The sequence below is a fragment of the Panthera tigris genome, chromosome B1 (assembly GCF_018350195.1).
Source record: "Panthera tigris isolate Pti1 chromosome B1, P.tigris_Pti1_mat1.1, whole genome shotgun sequence".
In the NCBI taxonomy this organism is placed as follows: Eukaryota; Metazoa; Chordata; class Mammalia; order Carnivora; family Felidae; genus Panthera; species Panthera tigris.
In genome coordinates, this window is record NC_056663.1 from 121,262,828 (window position 1) to 121,288,472 (window position 25,645).

The 25,645-nt window shown below is 43.2% G+C and overlaps 1 protein-coding gene across 3 annotated transcripts in view; it reads right to left on the reverse strand.

Annotated features, from left to right (window-relative positions):
- Positions 1 to 8,010: 8,010 nt before the first annotated feature.
- Positions 8,011 to 25,645, reverse strand: part of DAPP1 (dual adaptor of phosphotyrosine and 3-phosphoinositides 1) — a 53,382-nt gene continuing 35,747 nt past the window's right edge. For 2 of the 3 annotated variants that reach the window (XM_042984134.1, XM_007080960.3), the window contains 6 exons: positions 22,728 to 22,858; positions 16,819 to 16,866; positions 15,505 to 15,567; positions 14,068 to 14,153; positions 11,360 to 11,447; positions 8,011 to 9,858 (listed from right to left, as the gene is read on the reverse strand). In XM_042984134.1, the coding sequence (XP_042840068.1) occupies positions 9,790 to 9,858; positions 11,360 to 11,447; positions 14,068 to 14,153; positions 15,505 to 15,567; positions 16,819 to 16,866; positions 22,728 to 22,858 (485 nt within the window). In that variant the 3' untranslated portion in view covers positions 8,011 to 9,789. The remainder of the gene's footprint in view (positions 9,859 to 11,359; positions 11,448 to 14,067; positions 14,154 to 15,504; positions 15,568 to 16,818; positions 16,867 to 22,727; positions 22,859 to 25,645) is intronic. The other variant, XM_042984135.1, reaches the window with a different exon arrangement.

Sequence of the window (25,645 nt, forward strand, 5' to 3'; positions counted from 1 at the left end):
TTGGAGACTGTTTTCCGCACCATATAATGTCAATTGGAAAGTACACTGTATTCATGAGCCTAATGTAATCTCTACAAAAGAAGTGTCTTGGATCTGGAATAAGCCATTTATATTCAGGAACGCAGTCCATCATTCAGAGTTGGTAGTTTCTTCCTAGGTTCTTTGACAATCAGCGTTTGTCGCTGGTAGAGTTCAGTTCACACGCGTTGAGCACCAGTTATTGTGCACCGTTTCCCAGAGCTGCCACGCTGCAGCATTCTAAGGAATACGATTCATATTTCTGGGCTCCAGGGGTGCCTTGCACGTGGAGTGTGTGAATACTCTCTCTCAGGTTGTGCAGTGAATGGCCAGCCAGACACCGTGGCTGCTTGCTCCTTCTTCCTGTTCCCCCTCCTTCCCTCCTATTTCTTCCTCCCTCCCTCCCTCCGTTCCTCTTTCTGTACAAGTATGAAACTAAATTGTGGTACCTTCCTTTAAAGAACTTAAAAGCTCAGTAAATACAAACAGGTACGTACAAGAAGAGCTGTCATGAAGCTATACGGGAGGCTGTAGAAACCCAGAACGGGGGCATTTAAATGGGACTTGAGCAACAGCATTTATGTGGAAGTAAGCAGGAGGGTAAATTTTACCTGCAGGAAGCTATAAATAGTTAAGAAAACCTAGTAAAGCATTGGATGCACCCATTAAAATCTAGAATTCCCATCATCTGGACTATTGTTTAATAGTGTCCAGGAGATTGTTGCTAATGCAATGATGCTTAAACAAGAAGACGGTCGATTATAAATGAGGTAGCCAGAACTTTTAATTTCAGGTAATAATAATTATATACCTAAAAATTCCAGGAAAGGAAACTATAATAATAAATGGAGCTATTTCTAAGCTTTGCACGATGACTGCTACTACTATTAAAATTTGTTTGAAGAAGGTAGATAAATTGTTCTAGAAAAGTGAGGTGAAAATCACTAAGAAATGTTTGAAAAGGTAATGTGAAACTAAATAAACTTTTTAAAAGGTAGTATAAACTCAATTAGGTGTACTTGAGACAGATCAATGGAACAAACTAACCCAGAAACAGACTTCAGTACGTACATACGACAACTTAAAACGTTATGAATTTGACATAAGTCCGTGGGAAAAGGATTACTCACTAAGGAGGACAAGCAATTTAAAAAAAAAATATTTGAGAGTGCATGAGCCAGGGGAGGGGCAAAGAGGGAGAGAGAAAGAATCCCAAGCAGGTGCCAAGCTCAGCACAGAGCCTGACACAGGTCTTGGTGATCTCAGAACTGTGAGATCATGACCTGAGGCGAAATCAAGATTCCAACACTCAACCCACTAGGTTATAGGACTTTTTGGTAATCTGTCAAACTTCCAAATGCACATAACCTTTGGCCTAGTTTATTAGGATTCTCCAGAGAAACAGAACCAGTAGGATATATACCTTTTATTATAAGTATGTATTATGACTTTTAAACAAATATAAAAGACTTATTATGAGGAATTGCCTCTCATAATTCTAGAAGCCGAGAAGTACCATGATCTGCAAGCTAGAGAACCAGGGGGGGCCACTGGTGTAAATCCACTGAGGGCAGAAGATAAGATGTCCCAACTCATGGGTGAGGCAAACAAAGGGGCAAATTCCTTAGTCCACAGATGGAATGGTACGGAAACATCCTCGAAGACACGAAATGTTTAATTTGAGCACCCTGTGACCAGTCAAATTGATTAAAAGTAATTGTCCTCCCACCCAGCAATTCCATTTCTAGAAATTTCTACTGATACAAAAGGGCATGTGCAAGATTATATATTTATAAGTGTATTCATTGCACCTTGGTAATGACAAAGGATTGGAAACAACCTGAATGACTCCTCATAGACAGGGTGATCCTATGTTCTGGGCTTAACATACCAGTTATACCTGCTGGTTTTGGTGTAATTATTAATGCTCCTTTCATCTGTCAAGTGTCCCACTTTAGGTAAGAAATTATTTGGTCACCCTAATTGTGGAGGATTGGTTACATTAATGACTACATTTGCCCAATGAAAAAAAGAATGGAGCAGTTCTTTAGTTACTGACATAGAAATCCACGACATGACGTTCAGTGACAAAAGCATGGTGTGAGATTGCATGGTATGCTGCAGTTTATATGTAAGAAGAAAAATACACGCGTGTGTTCCTGTTTGATTGCATGTGGTAGACTTGTCTCTGAAGATACACAGAAGAACCTGGTGGCACTAGTGGACTAGGCACCTGGGGGACAGGGAGCCCACGATTGAGCCTTTTTACTGTAAACTTCATTGGTGGTTTCTGAACTTTTAAATTCAAACACAATAAAATTTAAGTATTCCAGCAAACACAATTTATAATAATATGGTGATGGGGTATTTGGGGAAGAAAATTGTGTCAGTCAGGGATTGCCAGAGAAACAGAAGCAGTAAGCTATATATGTATTAAATTGATTTCAAGGAGTGGGTTTATGTGATTGTGGGAACTGGCTGGTCCAGAATCTGTAGGGCAGGTCAGAAGGCTGGGAAAGCTGTGGCAGGAGCTGAGCCTGCAGTCTTTTTTTTTTTTTTTTTTTTTTTAAACAAAGGCAAATTGCCACATGCAACGCCTCATTTGGATGTGTCTGGAGTCTTAGAAGCTTGGCTACCCTACGTTCTCCTCCAGGTGAACCTTGAGAGCTTGTTTGGAGGTTCTAGCAGGGGAGTGCAGCTACTCGTATACCCTTGACCCAAGAACTGTCCTCCTCTATCGGGGAAGGTCGTCCGCCTCGATGGAGCACTCAGCTTTGGGAGGGATGCACATGGAGTGGTGAGGAAGGAAGGGGACACCCGCCTCGCCAGCCAGATCAGCCGAATCAACCCTGGCGATCAGTGGGGTGACAGATGTCGCAGCCAGATCACCCTCACATCTGAAGCTGCAGTCTTAAGGCGGAATTTCCTCTTGGAAACCTCAGTTTTGCTCTTAAGGCTTTTTTTTTTTTTTTTAATGTTTATTTTTGAGAGAGAGAGAGTGAGTGGGGGAGGGACAGACAGAGAGGGAGACACAATCTGAAGACGGCTCCAGGCTCTGAGCTGTCAGCACACAGCCGGGTGCAGGGCTCGAAATCACGTACCATGAGATCATGACCTGAGCCGAAGTTGGACGCTTAAGTAACTGAGCCACCCAGGAACCCCAAAGCTAACCTTTAACTGATTGATGAAGTCCCCTCGTATTATCGAGGATAACTCTTATTTAAATTCAGTGGATTATAGATGGGTGTGAAGCACAGCTACACAATACATAACATGTAGGTTCATGGTCTATTGAATAACTGGGTCCTCCAGCCTCGCTAAGCTGACACACAGAATAACATTCACAGTCTACCCTTGTCAGCTTGGCATCGTGTACATCTTCCTAAAGCATCCTTAATCTCCACATAAAGTACTTCTTTTTTTTTTTTTTCAACGTTTTTAATTTATTTTTGGGACAGAGAGAGACAGAGCATGAACGGGGGAGGGGCAGAGAGAGAGGGAGACACAGAATCGGAAACAGGCTCCAGGCTCCGAGCCATCAGCCCAGAGCCTGACGCGGGGCTCGAACTCACGGACCGCGAGATCGTGACCTGGCTGAAGTCGGACGCTTAACCGACTGCGCCACCCAGGCGCCCCCACATAAAGTACTTCTAACATCAAACAACTAACCCACATACAGAAAACATGTTAACTCTCCCCGGAAGAGGATGCGATGTTCTTGGGTGATGCTCACTTCTCGCCTTCATATACTATAGCTTAAATGCTGTGATGTAAGGTTAACCATTTTTAATATAGCTTATGGTAGGTAATAAGAGGATACCAGAGGGAAGAAAAAAGATGTGCTTACTATGTGTGTATTTATAATACGTACATATTTGTTTATGTACACACAAACATAACAAAACAAGGAAGAAAGGTAATAATCAGAGTCCTTGTTTTTCCCACTGGGTGTGTAGTTGTAGCTGGTATTTAGAACTGCCTTTTATTACCCATTCCATACTCCCTCTCCCTCAGCAAGCTGGTCGTGGCTGTGCCTGGTAGGGTGGCCCAAACATTTATTCCTGAAGAGTCCAGGCCTTTGGCTGTCCTCCCTGAATTGAATTGTAGTTTTCCATTGACTTTAGTCACAGGACTTGGTGGTACTGAGATCCCTTAGAGGATCCCCTGTATTTGGAACATACTATTACCTCCATTGTGCAGTAGCAGCCCCGTTTCCCCCGGGGAATCAGGATCAGTCATCCCAGCCGGTACGGTAATTCCCTTCATGTGTTGAATCAGAGATAGGAGCCCAAAGTAGCTGGTAGCAGTCTTAATGTCCAGCGTGTTAGAATCATTGTGTCGCCTGGTGGAAGCATTCCTCCCCTTGGAACAAATGCCTCTAAACTAGCACAGCGCAAGAACATGGGGACATTGCCCCAGCTGGGCTGTAACCAAGTCTTCAAAGGCCATTCTGCCACTCTGTCAGGCCTGCTACTTTAGGATGATGGGGAACATGGTAAAGGCAACAAGTTCCATCAGCAAGATGAGCAGTATATTACCTCCGGAATCCAAAGAGGCCCATTAGGTATTGTGCCTTTGGTTGGCTGCAAAAGGGGCCAGATGCAACAAGGTATCCTTTACCTTAGGAAAGATATTTGAGGGGGGCCGGGGTGGCTCACTCGATTGAGCATCCGACTTCGGCTAAGGTCATGATCTCACAGCTCGTGAGTTCGAACGTCGTGTCAGGCTTTGTACTGACAGCTCGGAGCCTGCAGCCTGCTTCAGATTCTGTGCCTCTCTCTCTCTCTGCCCCAACCCACTCACATTCTGTCTCTGCCTCAAAAATAAATAAACATCCAAAAAAAAAATTTTTTTTTTAAAAAGAAAAGATATCTGACCTGTCCACACCACTGGACCCCTAGAGTTTCAGTGATGTGGAAAGCCCCTGAATTTATTTCCCACCCTCAAACAAGTGTCTTACCAAAAAGTCTAGAGTCGTTACTACTTCTTGCTCCTTAGGTCCAATCAGCCTAATGCCATCAGCGCAGTGGACCCATGTGATGTCTTAGGAGCAGTGAGATCAGGGTTGGTGTGGACTAAATTGTGACATGGGGCTGAACTGGTAAACCTCTGAGGTAGGGTAGTGAAAGGTGTATTGGTAGCCGTGCCGGATAAAGCAGGCTGCTTCTGGCAGTCTTTACTAATAGCTATCAAGAAAAATACATTTGCCAGATCAATAGCTGCGCATCAGGGACCAGGGGATTTGTTAATTTCCTCAAGAAATGGAATCACATCTGGAACAGTAGCTGTGATCGTAGTCACCACCTGATTAATTTTGTGATAATCCACTGTCATTCTCTAGGATCCATCTATTTTCTGCACGGGTCCCCCGGGTGGGCTGCATGGGGATGTGGTGGAAATCACCACCCCTGCATCCTTCAAGTGCATGATGGTGGCACTAATCTCTGAAACCCCTCCCCAAATATTGCTTCTGGTTTACAATCTTCCAGAGTAGAGACGGTTCCAGTGACTTACATTTGTCCTTTCCGACTATAGTAGCCCTCACAGCGCAGCTCAGAAAACCAGGCTGTGTATCTTGCCAGTTACTGAGTAAGTCTACACCAATTAAGCATTCTAGAAGTGGAGAAATAACCACAGGCTCAGGAACTCACTGGCCACGCTTCTCTGGTTTCATCCTCGTGGCTTCTGTGGAAAATCCAGTTCCTCTCAGATGTCTTCCAAGTGTCTCTGGGATTCCCCATAGAGCACTTTCCATACGCTCCTGAAACCAGTTTTTGCAGGCATCTGCCAATTTCATTCTCTGGGATGAGCTCAACCCCTGGCCCCTGCCGCTGTGCTGAGTGCCTAGACACTGTGGAAGACTTAAGGGCCCGGTCTTCACAGCTATAAATGTGACACAACACACTATCCCAATGTCTTCCCCTTAAGACCCTAGTGAGAATGCTCCTTTGTGGCTTGCTGTGGGCGTAACAGACAAGAATGTGCTCAGAATCACCCCTCCCCTATGGCGAGTGTCCATAATCCATCAATAAGACATTTGCACCACAACCTTCTCTTCCCTCGGGTGCATTCTTTCTCGAGAAGGCTCTTGGCTCATTTTATCTACCAGTTCACTAGACCAGAGCCACTAGAAATGTGGTCCACAAACTGGGCTGTTAACGCCTGTGAGCGGCACGTGACAAGTACAGAAGTAAGAGAGTAAGTGTTGAGAGTCAGTGTTTAAACAACAGCAATTAGGCAGAACCAACTTCATGTCTGTTGTTTTTGATAATAAGAGCTTGAGGTTGTGCTATTTGTGGTTTGAGTTCGTGTCTCTAACGACTTATTTTTATCGGATTTTACAAAATCTCAGTCGGTGATAGATCAGAAATTTAAAAAAAGAAAAAGAAAGCCTGGTCCTCCACGGCACATGACTGAGGAAACTGCGGGGCATCATGCCCAGACGGCCTGAGTCCAAAGTGATTGAGTGTAGGCTCTAGCCTGGAATCTGCTATGAAGCATACTTGGCTCGGAGGAGTCTGGCAAAAATACGTGTTTGTTGCAACCAACCTGAAGTAGTGGAGGGGAAGGGAAGTAGGATCGATGTTAACGCCATACTGTTCTCTTGCTCTTTGCCTGAAATAGGGACACAGCCTGACTCTCTGACCTGTGCGTGGCGAATGGGAGGGGCAAAGATGGAAGCACCCACTCTGGCACATCATGTGGGTGGGAAGAGAAGGGCTGTGGCCCACTGAGTGTTCTGATTCCTAGTGGCTCTGTCATAGCGGACAGGTTGCCCTCAGAGGCATAAATAGCCATCCCTACCCTGGGGGTGACTCCGCTAGTCCAGAGGGAACAGTGTTGCTGTGGGGCAAGATTCTCCTAGGCGGCGTTCTGAGAATACCTGCTAATACTTTGGCTGTGTCTTAAGTGGCACTTCCTTTAGGATAAACACATACCTGGTAGTGGAAGGGACCTGATGCAGACACCCCACTGGCTGTTCTCCCAGACGGCCCCACTCCCATCTGCTGTTGGCATAAACCATCCTCCCTTATCTTGGATTTGGAGAAATAGCAGGCTCCTGGCAGGGGGCAAAATCGTGACCACTTTTCAGGGCTGCTGAGAGCAGGTAAAGCATCTAGTGGAGTACAAATGCATAGTATGTTATGTTATAGGTGAGCTTGACCTCTTCATGTCCAAACCGTCCAAAAAATGACTGTATCCCTGCTGAAGTATACTCTCCATCATGTAGCTTTGTGTGCCTCATGTGCAGAATTTGTGTTACTTAGTTCTATACGTGATCGTGGATGTATGTGTGTGTGTGTGTGTGTGTGTGTGTGTACTTTTTAAGTTTTTAAATTTATTTTGAGAGAGAGAGAGAGCAAGTAGGTGAGCACGAGCAGGGGAGAAGCAGAAAGGGAGAGAGAGACAATCCCAGGCAGGCTTGGAGCTGTCAGCACAGAGGCTGATGTGGGGCTTGGATCCACAAACTGTGAGATCAAGACCTGAGCCAAAACCAACGGTCGGACACTTAACCAACTGAGACACCCAAGTGCCCCATATTTTTATTTTTTAATTTTTAAAATTTTTAAAAAATGTTTCTTTTTATTTTTGAGAGAGAGAGAGAGAGACAGACAGAGCATGAGTCAGGGAGGGGCAGAGAAAAAGGGAGACACAGAATCTGAAGCAGGCTCCAGACTTTGAGCCATCAGCACAGAGCCCGACGGAGGGCTTGAACCCACAAACTGTGAGATCATGACCTGAGCCGAAGTCGGACACCCAACCGACTGAGCCACCCAGGTGCCCCCCCCCTTTTTTTTTTTAATTTTTATTTATTTTCAGAGAGAGAGCACGAGCAGGGGAGGGGCAGAGAGAGGGGGAGACACAGAATCTGTAGCAGGCTCCAGGCTCTGAGCTGTCAGCACAGAGCCCGATGCAGGGCTCAAACCCATGAACTATGAGATCGTGACTTAAGCTGAAATCCAGAGTCAGATGCTTGACCAACTGAGCCACTCAGGTGCCCCTGTATGTATTTATTATCTTTTCCATACTAACTAAGAACTCCTTCAAGACCGAGAGTATTTCTTCAACTCCAAATTCTTCATAGCACACAGTCTAACAGAAGTGGATTCTTCATTGCCATTTATGACATTAATCAGTTGTATTTCCTTTTAAATTACAGATAAAATATATTTTAATAGCAAAATATTACAGGCACAGCAAAATGCTCTTTTTAATAAACTTAACCAAAGAATATAAATAAACAGGACATATTTTACAAAAAGTAGGAACAATATTACCTACACAAAGAAAAACTTGGTTCTAAGAAAATAAAACATGAACCGCACATCTCAGTGAAGATTCATTTGCAACTGCTTACTTTGTGAACTTGACATAATACATTTTTAAGTTGCCATTTGCTTTATCTCATATGATACAAACATAACAAAATACATGAAAAACCTTGTTGAAATACACAAAAATGTAATGTAATCTCTGAGTCCTAGATGTTTTGAGTAACAGAAGCAACTTTTTCGTCAAGGTACGCATTTGGAACTGCAAAAGCAGTGTTACGACATCGCTTCGCACCATATACCGTAATCTCTTGTATTTGGGGTCTCCCTCCACTTTTCTTTCCCTTTAAACTTCTATATAAAAAAAAAGAAAAAAAGCAGTATTCATAAAGATAAGAGAAGGGGTTAGAATCTATTTGAGCTCTCGATGCCAGTATCTCGTTACCCTATTTCAATCCTCTTTTTCTAGTTTGAAAATGCGGTGTAACACGTCATTGTTCGTGTCATGCGGACTTAGTGTTGCTCCTTCATGTGGCCACAGAAGTTGCTCTTGAATAAAGCGAGAGTGCTCAGCCATCTCAGTGCAAGGGAATTCTGACTTGCCCCAGGCCCACACCGGCAGCTCGCCCTGAGGAAGGGACTGTCCCAACACACTCGGCTTCACAAGTCTTTCAGTCTGCAGAGATGTTGCATGAAGAGAACCCAGCGCTTACAAATACTCTATTATTGTTCTAGTTATAATACTAATAACACGGATTGTTATTAAACTACAAGTTACCGGCTCTTTTATTACCTTTCCTCAAGTTAGGCTTTCCTACTCTTTAAAACATTATCCCCCAAATGATTACCTTCCTTTATCTTTCTCATCCTACCTAATAGCCGGTAGGACATGTACTTCTCACAGGCTTATCATTAGAAGGGAAGGAAGGACCCACTAGATGCCTGAGCCTGTTACGAAGAGAAAAGAAATTTCCCATTTTGGTTTTGTTTGGTTTTCTGTATAAAGAAAGAACAAAAACAAAAAACAGAACCAGCGCTGCCCCCACCCTCAATCTTCGGTGTTTGCAATTTCTAGACACTTTCTGTAGAAGCAGTCAAAGCACATAGCTGTTCCCTTCCTGGTTGATAGCACAACCTGGATGTCGGAGGAGCTGACTGTGATGCAGAATGGGATGCCGTGCGGCTTGGGGACCGCAGTGAGAGAACACAAAACCCCTTTGTCTTCTACATTTCCTAAAAGTGAGCACGCCTGGGTTGGTGGTTTCATCGGCTTCCATCAGAACGATGACAGCTTTGGTATTCTCACGGAGGTGACAACATCCTGAAGGGCAAGCAGTTACCCACAAGTCAGCAAATGTGGTGGGTTCCGAAAGGTCCAAATCTGCATGTGCTTTTGGTTTGTTTTGAAAGAAAAAGCCTTAGTCAGCTTTCGTCTGAAGCCTGCTGTGGATCACAACATCAGGGACCATTCCGCCCTGCGCGCTTGGGCAGGGAAGGCCTATTTAAAGATGAACGACCGAGATCGGATTGTGCCTTCCCCTTGGTCGAGCTGCTTTCTTATTTGAGACTGTAATAGAGCATACACACATACATATTTACTGGTGAGCAATTTTATGATAACGAACTTAGCAAATATTAAATAAGACATGCTGGTTAGTAAGGACACATTGCATCTATAAGTTAATGAACCCTATCCCCCACCGAATTTCAGTATGGCTTTCCGTACTTTTTGCAGGATAAATATTGAAAAGTAGTTGCTAAAACATGTACAAATTGGGAACTGGCCTAATACGGTAATTCATAAAATGAAATACTATTCAATGAATCAAAATGAATACTTAGATCTAAATTTATAAATAGGGAAAAATGTTTATGACACATTGCCAGTGGAGTATGTATGTAAAGAGTGATTAAATTTTGATTTTTAAATATTTATTTGCACAGGGAGAAGTCTGAAAGTGTGTGAGTTTGATGTACTTTTACCTTAATTTTTCTATAATAATGATGTGTCACTTGCATAATTACAGAATACAAAGAATAAAAAATTGATTATCTGAGCAAATGTTTCATGTGGCAAAGTAGTTCCCCACTGAGTATCAAATACATTGGAACTATCTAAAAATGAATGGGGTGAGGGGGCGAGACTGGGTGACTCAATCAGTTAAGTGTCTGACTCTTGATTTTGGCTCAGGTCATGATTTCTCGGTTTGTGTGTTCGAACCCTGCATCAGGCTCTGTACTGACAGCACTCAGCCTGTTTGGGATTATCTCCTTCTCTCTGTCCCTCCCCTGCTTGTTCTCTATTTCTCTGTCTCTCAAAATAAATGAACATTTAAAAAATGTGTTTAAATAATAAAAAATAAAAATGAGTGGTATACTTATTTGGATTTCAAACTGAAAATACAACCAAAAGCAAAAGTCCCAGCATCTACAAAAGAATATTCAACAAGTTTCTTCATAAAAAAAAAAAAAAAATTAAGAAAAGTTGTTGATGTTTGAAAACATCAAGGGTTTCAAGATGGTATTTATTGAAAATTTTAGAAAGCTGTAAGGACACGTTCTTGACTAACAACTCACTAAGTTGCAAACACATATACAAAAAATGTATGAGACTGGTGAATTTTTATAAGCACCTTATAAGAAAGCAGATAAAATAAACCACATTTCATGCTTGATCTTCACAAAGACTGGAAGCTAAGGGAAGTTCCTCTAGCAATCAATCTTCCTTCTCTATTTAAAAGGAATTTCTACTATAGAAATATGGCGGCTTTCCTCTGTCTGACCTTCCAGTCCCACATGTCCTCCAGGCAAAATTGGACCAGGCCACCCACTCAAAGGAAGACTAATCTTGAGGGCGAGAGGCTAAGGCTCCAGGGCTGAGACCCCAGTGTAGCCCTGTCCTTTCTCTTTTACCCCCATCTCCATGCCTTCTGTGACTCACAAGAAGTCTGCCAGTGGACATCCCATTCGTTCTTGGAGATAGTCTGACACTTTCAATAGAAATATGTTTGAAGTTGTCAACATGTTATTTCTGAGTACTAGACATCAAGAGGACTTGTATAACTCACCAGTTTCCAGCGTAATATCTTGATCCACTCGTCAGCTTCTACTCCTGTCTTTGCACAGAGATAAAATGTCCTGAATGGAAACACTAAGCTGAGAAGATGAAAGAAAAACATAAGATACTCCAGGTGGTTGGTTGAATGTATTCATTGAACAGTAATTAGAATATTCAACAGGAAAAAATAACAAAGAGCAACTTGAAGAACTGATAAATACAGAGTGATTCCTGCCAGCAAAGGGCAGAAATGTGGAGGAAGTTGTGGATTCATAGTATTATTACTGGTCAGTTTATATTTTCTTTTTTTTTTTTTTTTAATTTTTTTTTTTTTAACGTTTATTTATTTTTGAGACAGAGAGGGACAGAGCATGAACGGGAGAGGGGCAGAGAGAGAGGGAGACACAGAATCAGAAGCAGGCTCCAGGCTCTGAGCCATCAGCCCAGAGCCCGACGCGGGGCTCGAACTCACGGACCGTGAGATCATGACCTGGGCCGAAGTCGGACGCCTAACCGACTGAGCCACCCAGGCACCCCCAGTTTATATTTTCTAATGAGAAGTCAAAACAGAAAAAAAAAACATGTCCAGGACACCCCCATATCCTTTTGTAGGCTTATGTCTTAGACTGAATACAGCACTTGTGTGTTTATTCAGCTGATGTGTTAAATGACTCCGAACGCGTGCTATGATTCAAAGAATCAGCAAGACGGGTAAGCGTTTGCTGAAGAAACCCATTTATGTTGGCCTGACTCAGTGAGAAATAAGCTGCTTTGTTGGATGTAGGTACTTTTAACTAATTAGGACAGGAAAAAAAAGACATTAAATCTCAACTATTCATTTTGCCCACTGTGTCATGAGTTCATCTCTGCTTAGAAGAAGACAAACTTTCCTACTGGCATGAAAACTTATTCTAGGAATATGGTAGCTCTTCATTGACTGTCTCTCTTTGGCTATCTAGTCAAATCTTTTGACTAAAAAGATCAGCCCTAACTTACATCTTGCCCATACTTCCTGTCCCTAGACTTGAGATGCGAAACACTAAGAATCCTTTTTTCCTCTCTCGTGAGAAAAATTTTTAAAAAGCCTTCCGCTCTAAGTCAGAAGGGTTTCTATATCCTAAAGCCAAAGCAGCATATCTTGTTTGTTATCAGTGATTAATATTGAATAGACAAGAAGTAAGTCCCTGTGTATAGAAGGTAAACCTTGATGTGAGGCCCAGTTGGGTGGTGAGGGGATAGTGGTGGTACTATATAGAACTGGTTTCTGGAATTGTCATTGTTTGGTACTCTCTGTGAGAGACATTATTAATTGCCTATTAATGCAGATAATTTTTCCTTTCTTCTTGCTAACAGAACCCCAGGCAATAAATTATAATTAGTTGGAGCCAATTATGATCATACTAGTTTTCTTGCTTTCCCTGCTGCTGCTGATGGCCATGGGACCCAGCCTTGGCCAATGAGATAGGAGGGGAAATCTGATAGATTTCTGAGAAAATGCCTGCTTTCCTGATAAAAAGGGACAAGTATGGGTGATCCCATCCCTACATCCTTCTTCATGACTGACATGAAAATGTGAGGCCTAAAGCTGGAGTAGTTATCTTGGACACTAAAGTAGCAAATGAATTGCTCAAGGTCAAGAGAAATGTAGAGACACTGGCTCCCATCTTGTCATGTTAGCTGCCTGCCTCCTGATATTTTGTTATATAACCAATAACGCCCCCCCCCCCTTCCGCTGCTGGCTCATATGGTACCTTTAAGTGAATTTTTATTTTTTTTCTTAAAAAAAATTTTTTTTAATGTTTATTTATTTTTGACAGACACAGAGCATGAGTCGGGGAGGGGCAGAGAGAAAGGGAGACACAGAATCCGAAACAGGCTCTGGGCTCTGAGCTGTCAGCACAGAGCCTGATGTGGGGCTCGAACTCACAAGCCGTGAGATCATGACCTGAGCTGAAGTCGGTTGCTCAACCGACTGAGCCACCCAGGCACCCCCCTTTAAGTGAATTTTTAAAAGATATCCATTACTGGTAGATGTTACAGAACTAACGTTAATTTTCTTGGATGTGTAATGGTGACATTATTATTCTTAGGGAGTACATGCCCAGGTATATATAAAGTGCCATGATGTCTCCAACTTACTTTCAATTTGTTCAGGAACAAAAGTGAATGGATAGAGATATAGCAGGTAATGGCAAAATACTTATGATGCATCTAACTGAAAGGTATGTGGGTATGTTTGAAAAACATTAAAGTTGATGGAAAATAAAGCACTCCTTTTTTAAGACACGTCTCCTAGTCAGAGAATTGTCATGATGCACTGATTAGGTTAGAACGAAACACTTTTGTGTTATCTGCCAGAAATAGTCATAATAATACAAATCACCCATTGTTGCAGTCAACAAAGTTAAAATTTAAAATGAGTAAAAAACTCCAAAGGAATAAAGCTGAGATGTTGGTGGCATTCTGTTATGTATATACTTATGCAGTGTACAACGTAAACAGTTATGCTGCCGGACCTGCCTATTGGTTTAAGTCACTTTAAATGAGGTATTATGTCACGCTCAGCTGTAGCATTCCTAACATACATACGCCGTGTGTTAGTTACATCCGTGCCCCTCAGATCAAGACATTTGTACATACAGGGTTTTTTTATTTCTCAGCTAAAGTAATTGTCTGCCAAGAAGACGTTTAAAATCATTTCCTTACAAGACAACTTACCAAAAGCAGTTTACTCTTTCCTGTGAATAATCAAATTGTACAGCTGAACATTCTGTTAAGTCTAGGATCCGAATTGGTTCTGGTGACTTCAAAAAAGAAAAAAAAAAGCAACTTATATGTCATCACAATAAAACACACAAATTTGTCCATCATTTCTTCCCCTAAAAATCTTCCATTATATGCCCTTGTCGATTTTACTTTCATTAAGGGGACTGATCATAGAGAACCTTCCTAAAGGGAAGTCATAACCCCTGGTTTGGGGATTTGCTATTCATGAAACTGGACGTTAGGAAGAGATTGTCTTTATCAATTTATTTTATTTATTTATTTAAAATTTTTTTTTTAATGTTTATTTATTTTTGAGACAGAAAATGAGTGGGGGAGGGGCAGAGAGAGGGAGACACAGAATCCAAAGCAGGCTCCAGGGCTCTGAGGCTGTCAGCACAGAGCCCCACGGGGGGCTCGAACTCATCAACCGTGAGATCATGACCTGAGCCGAAGTCAGATGCTCAACCCACTGAGCCACCCAGGTGCTCCTTTATCGATTTAAATTTAGTGGAGATGGATTTTTAAAAATTATTTTATTTTATTTTATTAATAATTTATTTATTTTTAATTTACATCCAAGTTAGTTAGCATATGGTGCCACAATGATTTCAGGAGTAGATTCCTTAATGTCCCTTCCCCATTTAGCCTATCCCTCCTCCCACAACCCCTCCAGTAACCCTCTGTTTGTTCTCCATATTTAAGAGTCTCTTCTGTTTTGTCCCCCTCCCTGTTTTTATATTATTTTTGCTTCCCTTCCCTTGTGTTCATCTGTTTTGTCTCTTAAAGTCCTCATATGAGTGAAGTCATATATTTGTCTTATTGGAGGTGGATTTTAAACATAGAAGGGAGCCATATTTTTCTTTCATGTTTTTAAACTTCTACTTTCTCAGAAATTTGGTGTAGGGAAAGTGAGAAGAAATGAAGTAATTTCAAACTGGCTTCATGAAATGGGCATGGGAAATGGACATATTTTACTAAAGGGAGAAACTGCTGCAAAGCTAATACACCCCAGCAAGACAACAAACCCATTGCCCTAAACAAGGGAATGATGTGCCTTGGGAAGCTGGTTTAGCAGTTCAAAAGATCCGTTTCTGGGACACACATCGCATCCTTGCGGAAGAACTCTGCCTGAGGCACAAGGCTGGCTCTGTCAGTGGAGCATGCAGCTCTTGATCTCGGGGTTGTGAGTTTGAACCCCGAGGGTTCATGTTGGGGGTAAAGATTACTTAAAAAGAAAACAACTCTCATATCAGGAATCAAGAACACACATTTCCAATCACTTATTGGCGCTTCAGGTACTCATAAAGAAAATTTCAGGGATTTCAAAGGCAGATGTTCTTTGCATCTAGAGAGCTGATTTTTAAAGGGCAAATGTATTATGTTTCTCACCATCTGGTCTTTGAAGTATTTCAGCTCATTCCTGTGCAATGTGAACCATCTTGTTTTCCAGGTCTGAGAAAAAAATAATTAAAACATGCAGGTTTTGAATATAGGAATGCAATCTTTGAACTGGATCATTTCCTTTCATTTCAATAGTATCTAAAAGATTAGATCCAATAAAATATTGTTGTGGTAAGTCATTTCTGAAGAAAAGTTTCAAAATACCTACGAAAACTAAAGTGATCTCATGCTTTAAGTTCATAATGAAGATAGAGATATTGACATACTTAAACAAATAAGAAGAAATGGTCTATCATAAATATCCAAGGTTATTTATAACAAACTACTAAATGTCTGTCTTATTAACTCCATAATAAGAATATATACCATTTTGTGAGCACCTACTATGGGCTACATACTATCCTTGGAGGTTCATATATATTATAGCCAATCCTTATATGATGCCAATATTCTTGTTTAACAAATACACAAATTGAAGTTTAGGAACCTCAAACCACATAATTTTCTAAGACTTGCCTAAGAATTCCATGGTATTGGTGGCAGGAACTGGTGTTTCCCACCTCCTCCTTCTTACGTACTGACAGAACCCTCATCTTGGGTGGCAATGTGTCCAGTTAAAAGAGGTAACAGAGAACTTAAAAACAGATATGTTGTGAATATAAATACTTCCTATCCTTAGAAAGCATCCAGTCTAGTAGGGACACAAATAAATAAATATTTAGGTTGAACTCAAGCAGGCCAGTACCCATGAGAGAGGTTAAGTGCCCTGACTCTTCAAATAGGGAAGAGTAGACCTATTCCATGAAGGCCATCTTGGTACAATGACATAAATGGAGGGACAGTTGGATACCCCACACTAGTAAAGTTCTAAACTGTGTTTCCTTTGGGATTTTATAACATAGTTACGTTAAGGCCAGTGATATTTTTGGCCTACTTTTGAGTAAACATTTTATACAGTTTTCACTTCTTTGTTAAAAAAAAATGAAAAAGAAGAATGTTCTAGAGTTAACTTGCTACTTTCATCCTTCATCCTCTATTGTTCCATTAAAAGGACTGTAAGTTTTGGGGAGTATTAACTGTAGGCCTACTCTTACACATTTGACTTTGCCAAAGACAGTCAAGTGAGTTTCCAGAATTTTGACCAATATTAGTCATAAAGATCAACTCTTGAAACAGAAATATTTTAACTGGGTCAAAATGAGTGGGCAAGCATGTTTTAAAAGAATGTCAACGTGGGAATTGAGTCTACTGACATGCTCTCTTTCTCTGTGGCTGGCTCCACGCAGAAACCCATTTCCTTACCTTGACCAGGCCCCCCTGTTTGGTGAGGTAACCCTCTTTGGTGCCCAGCTGAAAAAGAGAGAAGCACCAAGTAAAGCTCAGATCTATCACAATGTGATTTTTGTCTATTTCTGCCCTATTTTAAGAAGGAACACAAGTTTGCCATTGATCTTTGAGTAATCGCCTTCTTGAACATCCTCCCTGTGTGGGGAGAAACTGTTTGCAGACTGGATCTTCTGGGGGAATCCTATAGCAACAGACAACAAGTGAGAGACTCTCTTCTAACTTGAGTTAGCAATTTGCAAATAATAAGCCACATCACATCACTTGTAAAAGTCGGGGTTGGTAAAGTGTGTCATGTGAAACCCATTGCTTTGATTGTTGCACGGGTATTACGCACCCAGGCACACACCCGTGGGTTGATGTTGGGTCAATACATTTGGGAAACGCTGGACTAAGTAGAGACATTTCTTTACTTCCCCAAGTCTTTATGATGCTAATATGCCTTGTGAATTTTAAGAGGGAACAGTAGAGGTAGCATTTCCATATTTATTTTATCACGTGATCCTCTGCTATCCTAGCATCCCTTTTTCACAGACCATCTCTCGAGGCCTCTGTTCAGTGGAAAAAAATTTCAGGAATGCAGATTTATTGACACTTGAAGTGACAATGAATCATTTCTTCACTCATGTAGCATTAATTCATGAGTGACATAATATCACACACATAGCTAGCACCTATAAAATGTAAGGAATGGTGGGGAACAGTGCAAATAGAAATATGCCTAAAACAAGGACCCTAAGGTGAAGACTTTGTAACTTCATAAATTTCTGAAGAAACCAAATTCCTTATAGGATATTTTGTTCTATTATGATGTCACAATGTATCTTATATTAGTAAGATAACAGAATAAAGAGAGAAAAATGTTGCAGAAGCAAAGGGAACAGAAATTTTAGAAGGAAGGAGTCATTAAAAAAAGGATGAATCCCATAACAGGGAAGCTAAGAAAGCTGACATTTTATTATTATACTTTTTAAGTTTATTTATTTATTTTGAGAGAGAGAGAGTGAGCAGGGGAGGGGCAGAGAGAGAGTGAAAGAGAGAATCCCAAGAAGGCTCCACACTGGCAGATGTGGGGCTCGAACCCATGAATTGTGAGATCATGACCTGAGCTGAAATCAAGATTCTGATGCTTAACTGACTGAGCCACCCAGACACCCCAGGAAGCTAACATTTTATTGTATTATAGTGTATTGTATTAAAATTTTTTTTAATGTGTCCTTAGTTTTGAGAGAGAGACAGAGACAGAGACAGAGTGTGAGTGGGGTAGGGGCAGAGAGCGAGGGAGACACAGAATCGGAAGCAGGCTCCAGGCTCTGAGCTGTCAGCACAGAGCCCGACGTGGGGCTTGAACCCACGACCCATGAGATCATGACCTGAGCTGAAGTCGGACGCTTAACCAACTGTGCCACCCAAGAGCCCCAGAGAGCTAACATTTTAGATAGGACCTATTCTATGTCAGGCTCTTGAAATATATTATCTCACTTAATCTCCATCAGCAGAACCAATTGGTATTTCACATTTCCCAGAGCCAAAACAGAACTGCTTCTTCCCATCTGCCAAACCCGCCCCCTCCTGCCAACTTGGCCATATGAGTAAAGTGCAGGAGGCCTACTCTGTGACTCCTTTACATACCACATTCAACCTGTTGTAAGTCTCGTCTCTTCTACCTTCAAAACACACCCTGAGGTTCACCAGTTCTTATCCCCACTCTCAGTTTCCACTGCCACCGTCTCTCCCTGGACTGCTTCAACAGCCCCCCTAACTGGGCACCTCGCCCCAACTTTGCAACACATTCCACTTTGCACTTAGTGGTGAGAATGAGCGTCTTAAAATTTTAAAACTTAAATTACGTTGCTCAAAACCCGTATCATTTCTCCTCGACACTTAGAACAAAAATAAAGTATTTATTTTCTCTACAAGGCCTTTCCTATTGTTAATACAGCTGACATTTTGGACGTGATAATTCTCCCCTATGTGTGGTGGCACATTTAGCCTCCATGGCCCCTGCCTTTGCTGGGAAACAAGTCTTCAGGGGTTCTCATGTTTCTGTATGTCTTATGAGCAAGGCACCAGCCCTTTGTCCCAGAGCTATTTTTAAGGCATGCTTGTAGAACAAACAACCTTAGTGCAAGTCGGGGAGGGGCAGAGAGAGGAAGGAGGAGGAAGGAGAGAACCCCAAGCAGGCTCTGCAGTGTCGGCCCAGAGCCCAATGAGGCTCGAACTCACCAACTGCGAGATCAGGACCTGAGCCGAAGTCGGACGTGTAACTGAGCCACCCAGGGGCTCCTGAGCAAATGACTTTGGAAGATAGAAATAGTGTTTCCCTCCAGAGGAAAGGCAGACACACAGAAGTCTGGCATGAGGCTGTGGAGCTTTGTTAGTCTGCAAGCAGGGTGAAGTCTAAGGCTCTTCTCAGTTCTTGACTCCCACTGATGCCAGGAGGGCCCCAAAGCACCGCGAATTTCCAAACACTCAGCTGGGCAGCAGGCCCCTTAAGAACCCCACTGCTGTAGGCGATCAACCCCTCCTTCCCTCAATAATCTCATCTTCCACCACTTGCCCTCTCGCTCACTTCATGCCAATCATTCTGATCTTGCCAGTCTGCAAAGCACCTCCGTTTAGTCCCCACCTCAGGGCTTTTGTACTGTTCTCTCTGCCTGCGACACCGGAAAACGTTGGTAATTTTCTGCCTGTATTGATGCACAATAAGCTTCATGGATTTGTCATTCCGCAGTGTGGGTGAAGCCACACTCCACCAATCAGTCACCACTGTTTTAAAAACCCCATTGTACAGAACGTTCTGTGTATAGTCATACTGAGATGCTTGGGCAGGGGAATCCATCCCATGCTCGGAGTGAGCAAAGAAGGTAAGCAACGAGGCTTTCAGAATCTGGTTCAAAGAGGTCTATTTCTACCTAAGGGAGCTACATCCCATGCTCGCGCCAGCTCTACAGATCAGGTCCTGCAATTTACTGTTGATAAAGAACACACGTAGTAGAGTATGGTGCAGCTGACCCTGAGCAGGGATCTCGGTGAGGGGTGGGGGGAGGGCAGGTGTAGCAGCAGGGATCTCGGTGGGTGGGTGGGGGGGTGTAGCTGAGGAGAATGTGAAGTTACATGGACTGGACAAATGAAAGAGATGTGAGGTGATTGGTAAGGCGGTAAGAATGCATAAAGACGAAGTCAGGGAGGGGTGGGTTGGCTGGAAAACGATTAGGAGTTGAGTCTTTTTCTGTTTTTTTTAATGTTTATTCATTTTTGAAAGATAGAGACAGAGCACAAGCAGGGGAGGGGCGGAGAGAAAGGGGGACAGAGAATCTGAAGCAGACTCCAGGCTCTGAGCTGTCAGCACCAGAGCCCGACGCGGGGCTCAAACTCTCGAACCGTGAGGTCATGACCTGAGCCAAAGTCAGATGCTCAACCGGCTGAGCCACCCAGGCATCCCAAGAGTGAGTCTTCATTTGGTCTTTGGTCTGTTCTGACTTGGGACTATTCATTGTCTTGCTTTCCTAAATGTTGCTGGTTCTGAGGTTTGATACTTCCTCTTCCAACTCTAACAAAGCTAAAATACCCCTTTCACCCAATTCCCACAATGCTTACTTTCAAGGAGACGTAGCAGAGTAGCAAAAAATGTAATGTGCGCCTGGGAACCAGGCTAGGCTACAGAGCTCCAATGATAAGCTAGGATTCTCGTCCTGAGAAGTGTCAGACCGCGGGGACGGCAGACACATGCACAAGTGGTTATTAGCCTCCAGTGTGATGATGGCAGGATCAAAGTGAACAGTGGGTGCTCAGAGCACAAAAGGGGGCATTTTCACCAAAGCTAGGAGGTGCCCAGGAAGGCTTCCTGAGAGGCACCAATCTCTGATGAGCCTTGAAGGGTGAGGGCACAGCAGTGGTGTTCACAGTGTACCTGAGGCAGGGAGAGGAGAAGGAGCGGAGCCAGAGGGATGCACATGACCGTGAGTGTGAGAGGAGCAGAGGTGAGGCCAGAAGGATGAACAGGGCCAGGTGGGAGGGGAAGACAGCGGCCACCACCCAAGGTTAAACAGGGAGGTCAAGTGACCGATCTGCTTTTTAAGAAAGATCTCTTTGGTGGCAGGGTAGGAAAAGTTCTGCAGAGACAAAGAGGCCACACGTTTGTCATCTGTAGCCTAATACCTTCAAGGGATGATTTTTTTCAAGTGTCATAGTTGCTGTCTAGGGTTGGTTCTCCGTATTTCATTTTTTGTCTTCTTTATTATCCACACAAATCCTGATGTCTTATACCGGGAGTATTTGGCAAGCAAGGCAGAGAGGGAGAGTGTGAGAGCCCTGAGCACAGGGCAGGGAAGCAGTTCTGGGAGGATTCCTTGCAGGCTCCCAGCTCATAGAGCAAACAGAAATGGACTTGAGGAACAATAAGTGCTGCTGTTGCACTGAAATTGAACAAAGGCCCACAATGCAAAGGAGCGTGAATGTCGGGGCGCCCGGTGGCTCAGTTGGTTAAGCGCCCGATTTTGGCTCAGGTCATGATCTTATGGTTTGTGAGTTGGAGCCCCGCGTCAGGCTCTGTGCTGACAGCTCAGAGCCTGGAGCCTGCTTCCGATTCTGTGTCTCCCTCTCGCTCTCTGCCCCTCCCCCACTCACATTCTGTCTCTCCCTTAAAAATAAATAAACATTAAAAGAAATTAAAAAAAGAAGTGCAAATATTTTCTGTCTGTCCGTCCGTCCATACCCTTCATTCAGGAGGGAAAAAAAAGAATAGGAAAAAAATAACATCCTGAGGTTTTATAGTCAAAGTGGGGAATATTGTTCCTCTGCAGACCATTGAGATGTAAAAAAATTTTTTTCTTCCTTTTTTTAATGTTTTTATTTATTTATTTGTTTGTTTTTTGAGAGAGAGAGAGAGAGAGAGAGGAGGTGCAGAGACAGAGGGGGACAGAGGATCTGAAGCAGGCTCTGTGCTGACTGCAGACAGCCTAGTGCGAGGCTTGAACTCATGCACCACAGATCATGACCTGAGCTGAAGTCTGACACTTAACTAAGACACCCAGGTGCCCCCGCCCCCCAAATTTTCTTAATATAAGAAACTTGTGGCAGAATAACAGTTTAGCCAACTATGTGAACATCTACATCTCTCGCCCATTCTACCAAGAACTTGTTTAGCTAAGTAAAGGGAAGAATTTAAGTGCCATTTTCTTCTTTAATTTTTATTTAAAAAAAAAAATTTTATTTTTTATTTTATTTTAGAGAGAGAAGGAGAGAGACAACAAGGGGAGAGGGGCAGAGAGAGAGCGAGACACAGAATCTAAAGCAAGCTCTAGGCTCTGAGCTGTCAACACTGAGCCCTATAGGGGACCCAAACCCACAAACTGTAAGATCATGACTTGAGCTGAAGTTGGACACTTAACTGACTGAGCCACCCAGGCACCCCTAAGTGTCATTTTCAAGGTACTTAGAATACTATCACTATGGCAATGTATTTTTTGATGATTTGCCAGATGGACCAGATGAACTGAGTCATGGGCTTCAAACCTTATGTTTCTTTCCAGGTTTTATATCACAAGTTAGAATTTTTATGTGAACAAACATCCTTTTAAAACTATCTAACTCAGTGCACCTGGGTGGCTCAGTCAGTTAAGCCTTCGACTTAGGCTCAGGTCATGATCTCACCGTACATGAGTTTGAGCCCCACATTGGGCTCTGTGCTTACAGTGTGGAGCCTGCTTGGGATTCTCTCTCCCTCTCTCTCTGCCCCTCCCCGGCTTATACTCTCTCTCTCGCAAAAATAAACATTTAAAAAATATAGAAAACCTTTGAACTCTTACTGCATATTACCACGTTTAGACAGTGAAAGCGCTGTGGTCAGATGGAGGGCCACTTACAGAGGGTGCAGTGGGCACGAGGTCACTTTCCGTTCTTCCCGTCTGCATTGCTGTGTGAACCCGGACAGATTCATAAATGGATGGTTCCTCCACTTTCCTTGGATAGGGATGTTTCAGAACAATCAGAGTGCCTGGATGAAGATAAAAGAAACTCATCAAAGAGGAGCCCCAGAAAGAAGGTCCAAATGCTAAATGACCAGATAACATGTCTAGATTTCAGTCTCTTGTTTTTCACCTATTCACTCATTCATTTCTCGATGTTTATCAAGTACCAACTATATGCCAGGCACTTAAGCTGGACGCTGAAGATATAAAGCATGATGCGATGGTTTCTGTCCTCGTAGTGTTCAGATAGAACTAGCATGGGATGTCACTTAACGGGTAGTCATGTGCATGAACAGCGTGACGAGGCCAGCGTCAGAGGTGTGGGCAAAGCATACCGGTGGTGCCCGGGGCCCCCGAAGACCCCTCCTTTGGAACACTTTGGAAAAGCTTTCGTAGAGGAGACAACATGGATCCGGACCTGCAGCTACAACTGGAAGTTTTCCAGGTAGGCTTTATAAAAACCACGAGAGTAAAACCCAACAAACGCACGGAGGCATGGGAGGATTCAGTCCATAGACCTTATTCCTCACTCGTTTCAGAACAAGCCTTCTAACAAATCAGTGGATCTCAAAAAACTGGACTCGTTGCATTTTCCCTACTGTCTCCTGCCACCCAGTTAACAAAATAAACTATGTGAAGCTTTCGCTTTCCTCCAGTGAACATGACCTGAACTGGCTTATGTGTGATTGCCTTCACTTCCATCTGGAGGAGGGGATTGGGCAGCACAAGGGCTCCAAAAGGGGCCAGTCTTTGGGGCCTTGGGCATGGCTCATTGAAGCTGAGAGCCCACCTGACACCATGTTTCTGACCTTCCCCCCTCTACACCCTTCCCTGCCCCAGTCAACCAGCGAGCAGGAACTAGATACTTTACAAAATGAGTAAGTTAAGGTTTTCTTTCCCCCTTTGCTATGGCTTCTTACTTTTTATTTCACTGGGTCTTATAAAGGCAGGACGGAGATTGTACCCGACATGGGCAGAGATGTAAAGAATACAGTAATTCATTCAACAAATATTTCTTGAGCTCTACTATGGGCAAGACACTTGTCCAGGCAGTGGGAATACAGCAGCAAACAAAGAAGATAGAGCACTTGATCCTCTGCTAGGGGAGGAGAAGAAAAAAGGAAAAGAAGTATGTCAGGTGAGAGAAGTGTTATGGATACCCTAATAGAGCAAGGTACAGGCGTAGTGGGGGATGTGGGTGACATCGGGAGAAGGTGATATTTTAAAGGGTGGTCAGAAAGGCCTCTTTGAAAAGGTACTTCAACAGATTATAGAAAGTATGGACCTTGAATTAGAGTGAGAGAGAGAGAGAGAGATGAGGAAAGAGAAGAAAGACCACCTCTGCAGTTAAAAAGCACTTGATAACAATAACAGACCTACCAACAAAGCCCAACCATTCCACGGGGCTTGAGCATGCCCAACGAACTGACTGCAAACACACAACCGTGGCCTCTGATACTATGCCCACGTGGCGCCCTGCTATCACTTGAAAAGGAACACTGAGAGAAGCCAGGAGAGGGTCCTTGACCTTGGCCCCAGAAAAGAATGAGACTCTGGCCTCCTCCTTCTTGAGCATCCAGTTCACACCCATAGCGTTGGGATCACAGCGAAAACTGGCCTTCACAGGTATCTGAGGCCCCGGTCCCACTCTTGCACATCGTCAGTGCTCTCCTGTCAACATGACCCTTTCATGAGAACAGATCCAGTCATATCAGGACAAGAGGCCGGTTACGGTTTGACAGTCATAAGGAAAGCAGAGATGCGTGAATCAAGAGCAGCCGTTGTGCAGGCTCAGGGGCCGTGTGACACAATCACAACGTGCCAGATGCTTGCAGAATGTGCGGTTGGCTCCATGGTGACCCCCCCCCAGAGAACCACCCCCAGTGATGCGCCAGGCAGTCACCGTGACATCATGGAAAGAGCCACCCCTGCCACTCAGTGCCTGTTGACCCTTGGACGATCATTCTAGCTTCTGTTTCCTCCCCGGACACATGGGAAGAATTACCCTGTCTTCACAAGGCTCTTTGAAGCACCAAATAAAGAACTGTTTGTGAAAAGGATAGTGAAAAAGAAAATGTTAGATATTATTATGCTTTGATATAGAGTAGTTGTAAACTCTTGAGTGAAAATCTAATGATTGCATCTTTGGGAGCATGAATTTTTAAATGTTGAGTTTACAAAGACCCATGTGTGACATTCTGCTGAGAGTAAAAATGGCAGAGTCTAGTAGCCACTGACGGCAGCTCCAAGATGTATTGGTGCCTCCTAAACCCTTCCGTCTGATCGTGGAGGAGAGGGGACTGGACCCCAGTGTTCAAAGCAGCTCTCAAGTTAGAAAAAACGTGAAATCTTATGCTTTCTCCCCTTTCCATGCATTTTTCTAAGCTTATTTATTTATTTTGAGAAAGAGCGGGATAGAGGCAGAGGGAGAGAGGGAGAATCCCAAGGCTCTACACCGTCAGCACTGAGCCCAAACCGTGAGATCATGACCTGAGCCGAAATCAGAGTCAGATACTTAACCACCTGAGCCACCGAGGTGCCCCTACTTTTCCATGTTTAATATGAAAATAATGTTTTATAAGGATTCAAACTACGTCTATAACCCAACTTAAAAAAAATTTAATGTTTATTTTTGAGAGAGAGAGAAACAGAGAGCGAGAGAGAGAGAAGGAGACACAGAATCCGAAGTAGGCTCCAGGCTCTGAGTTGTCACCACAGAGCCCATCAGGGGGCTCAAACCCACAAACCACGAGATCATGACCTGAAGTCAGACGCTTAACCAATTGAGCCACCTACGTCCCCCAATATGAAAA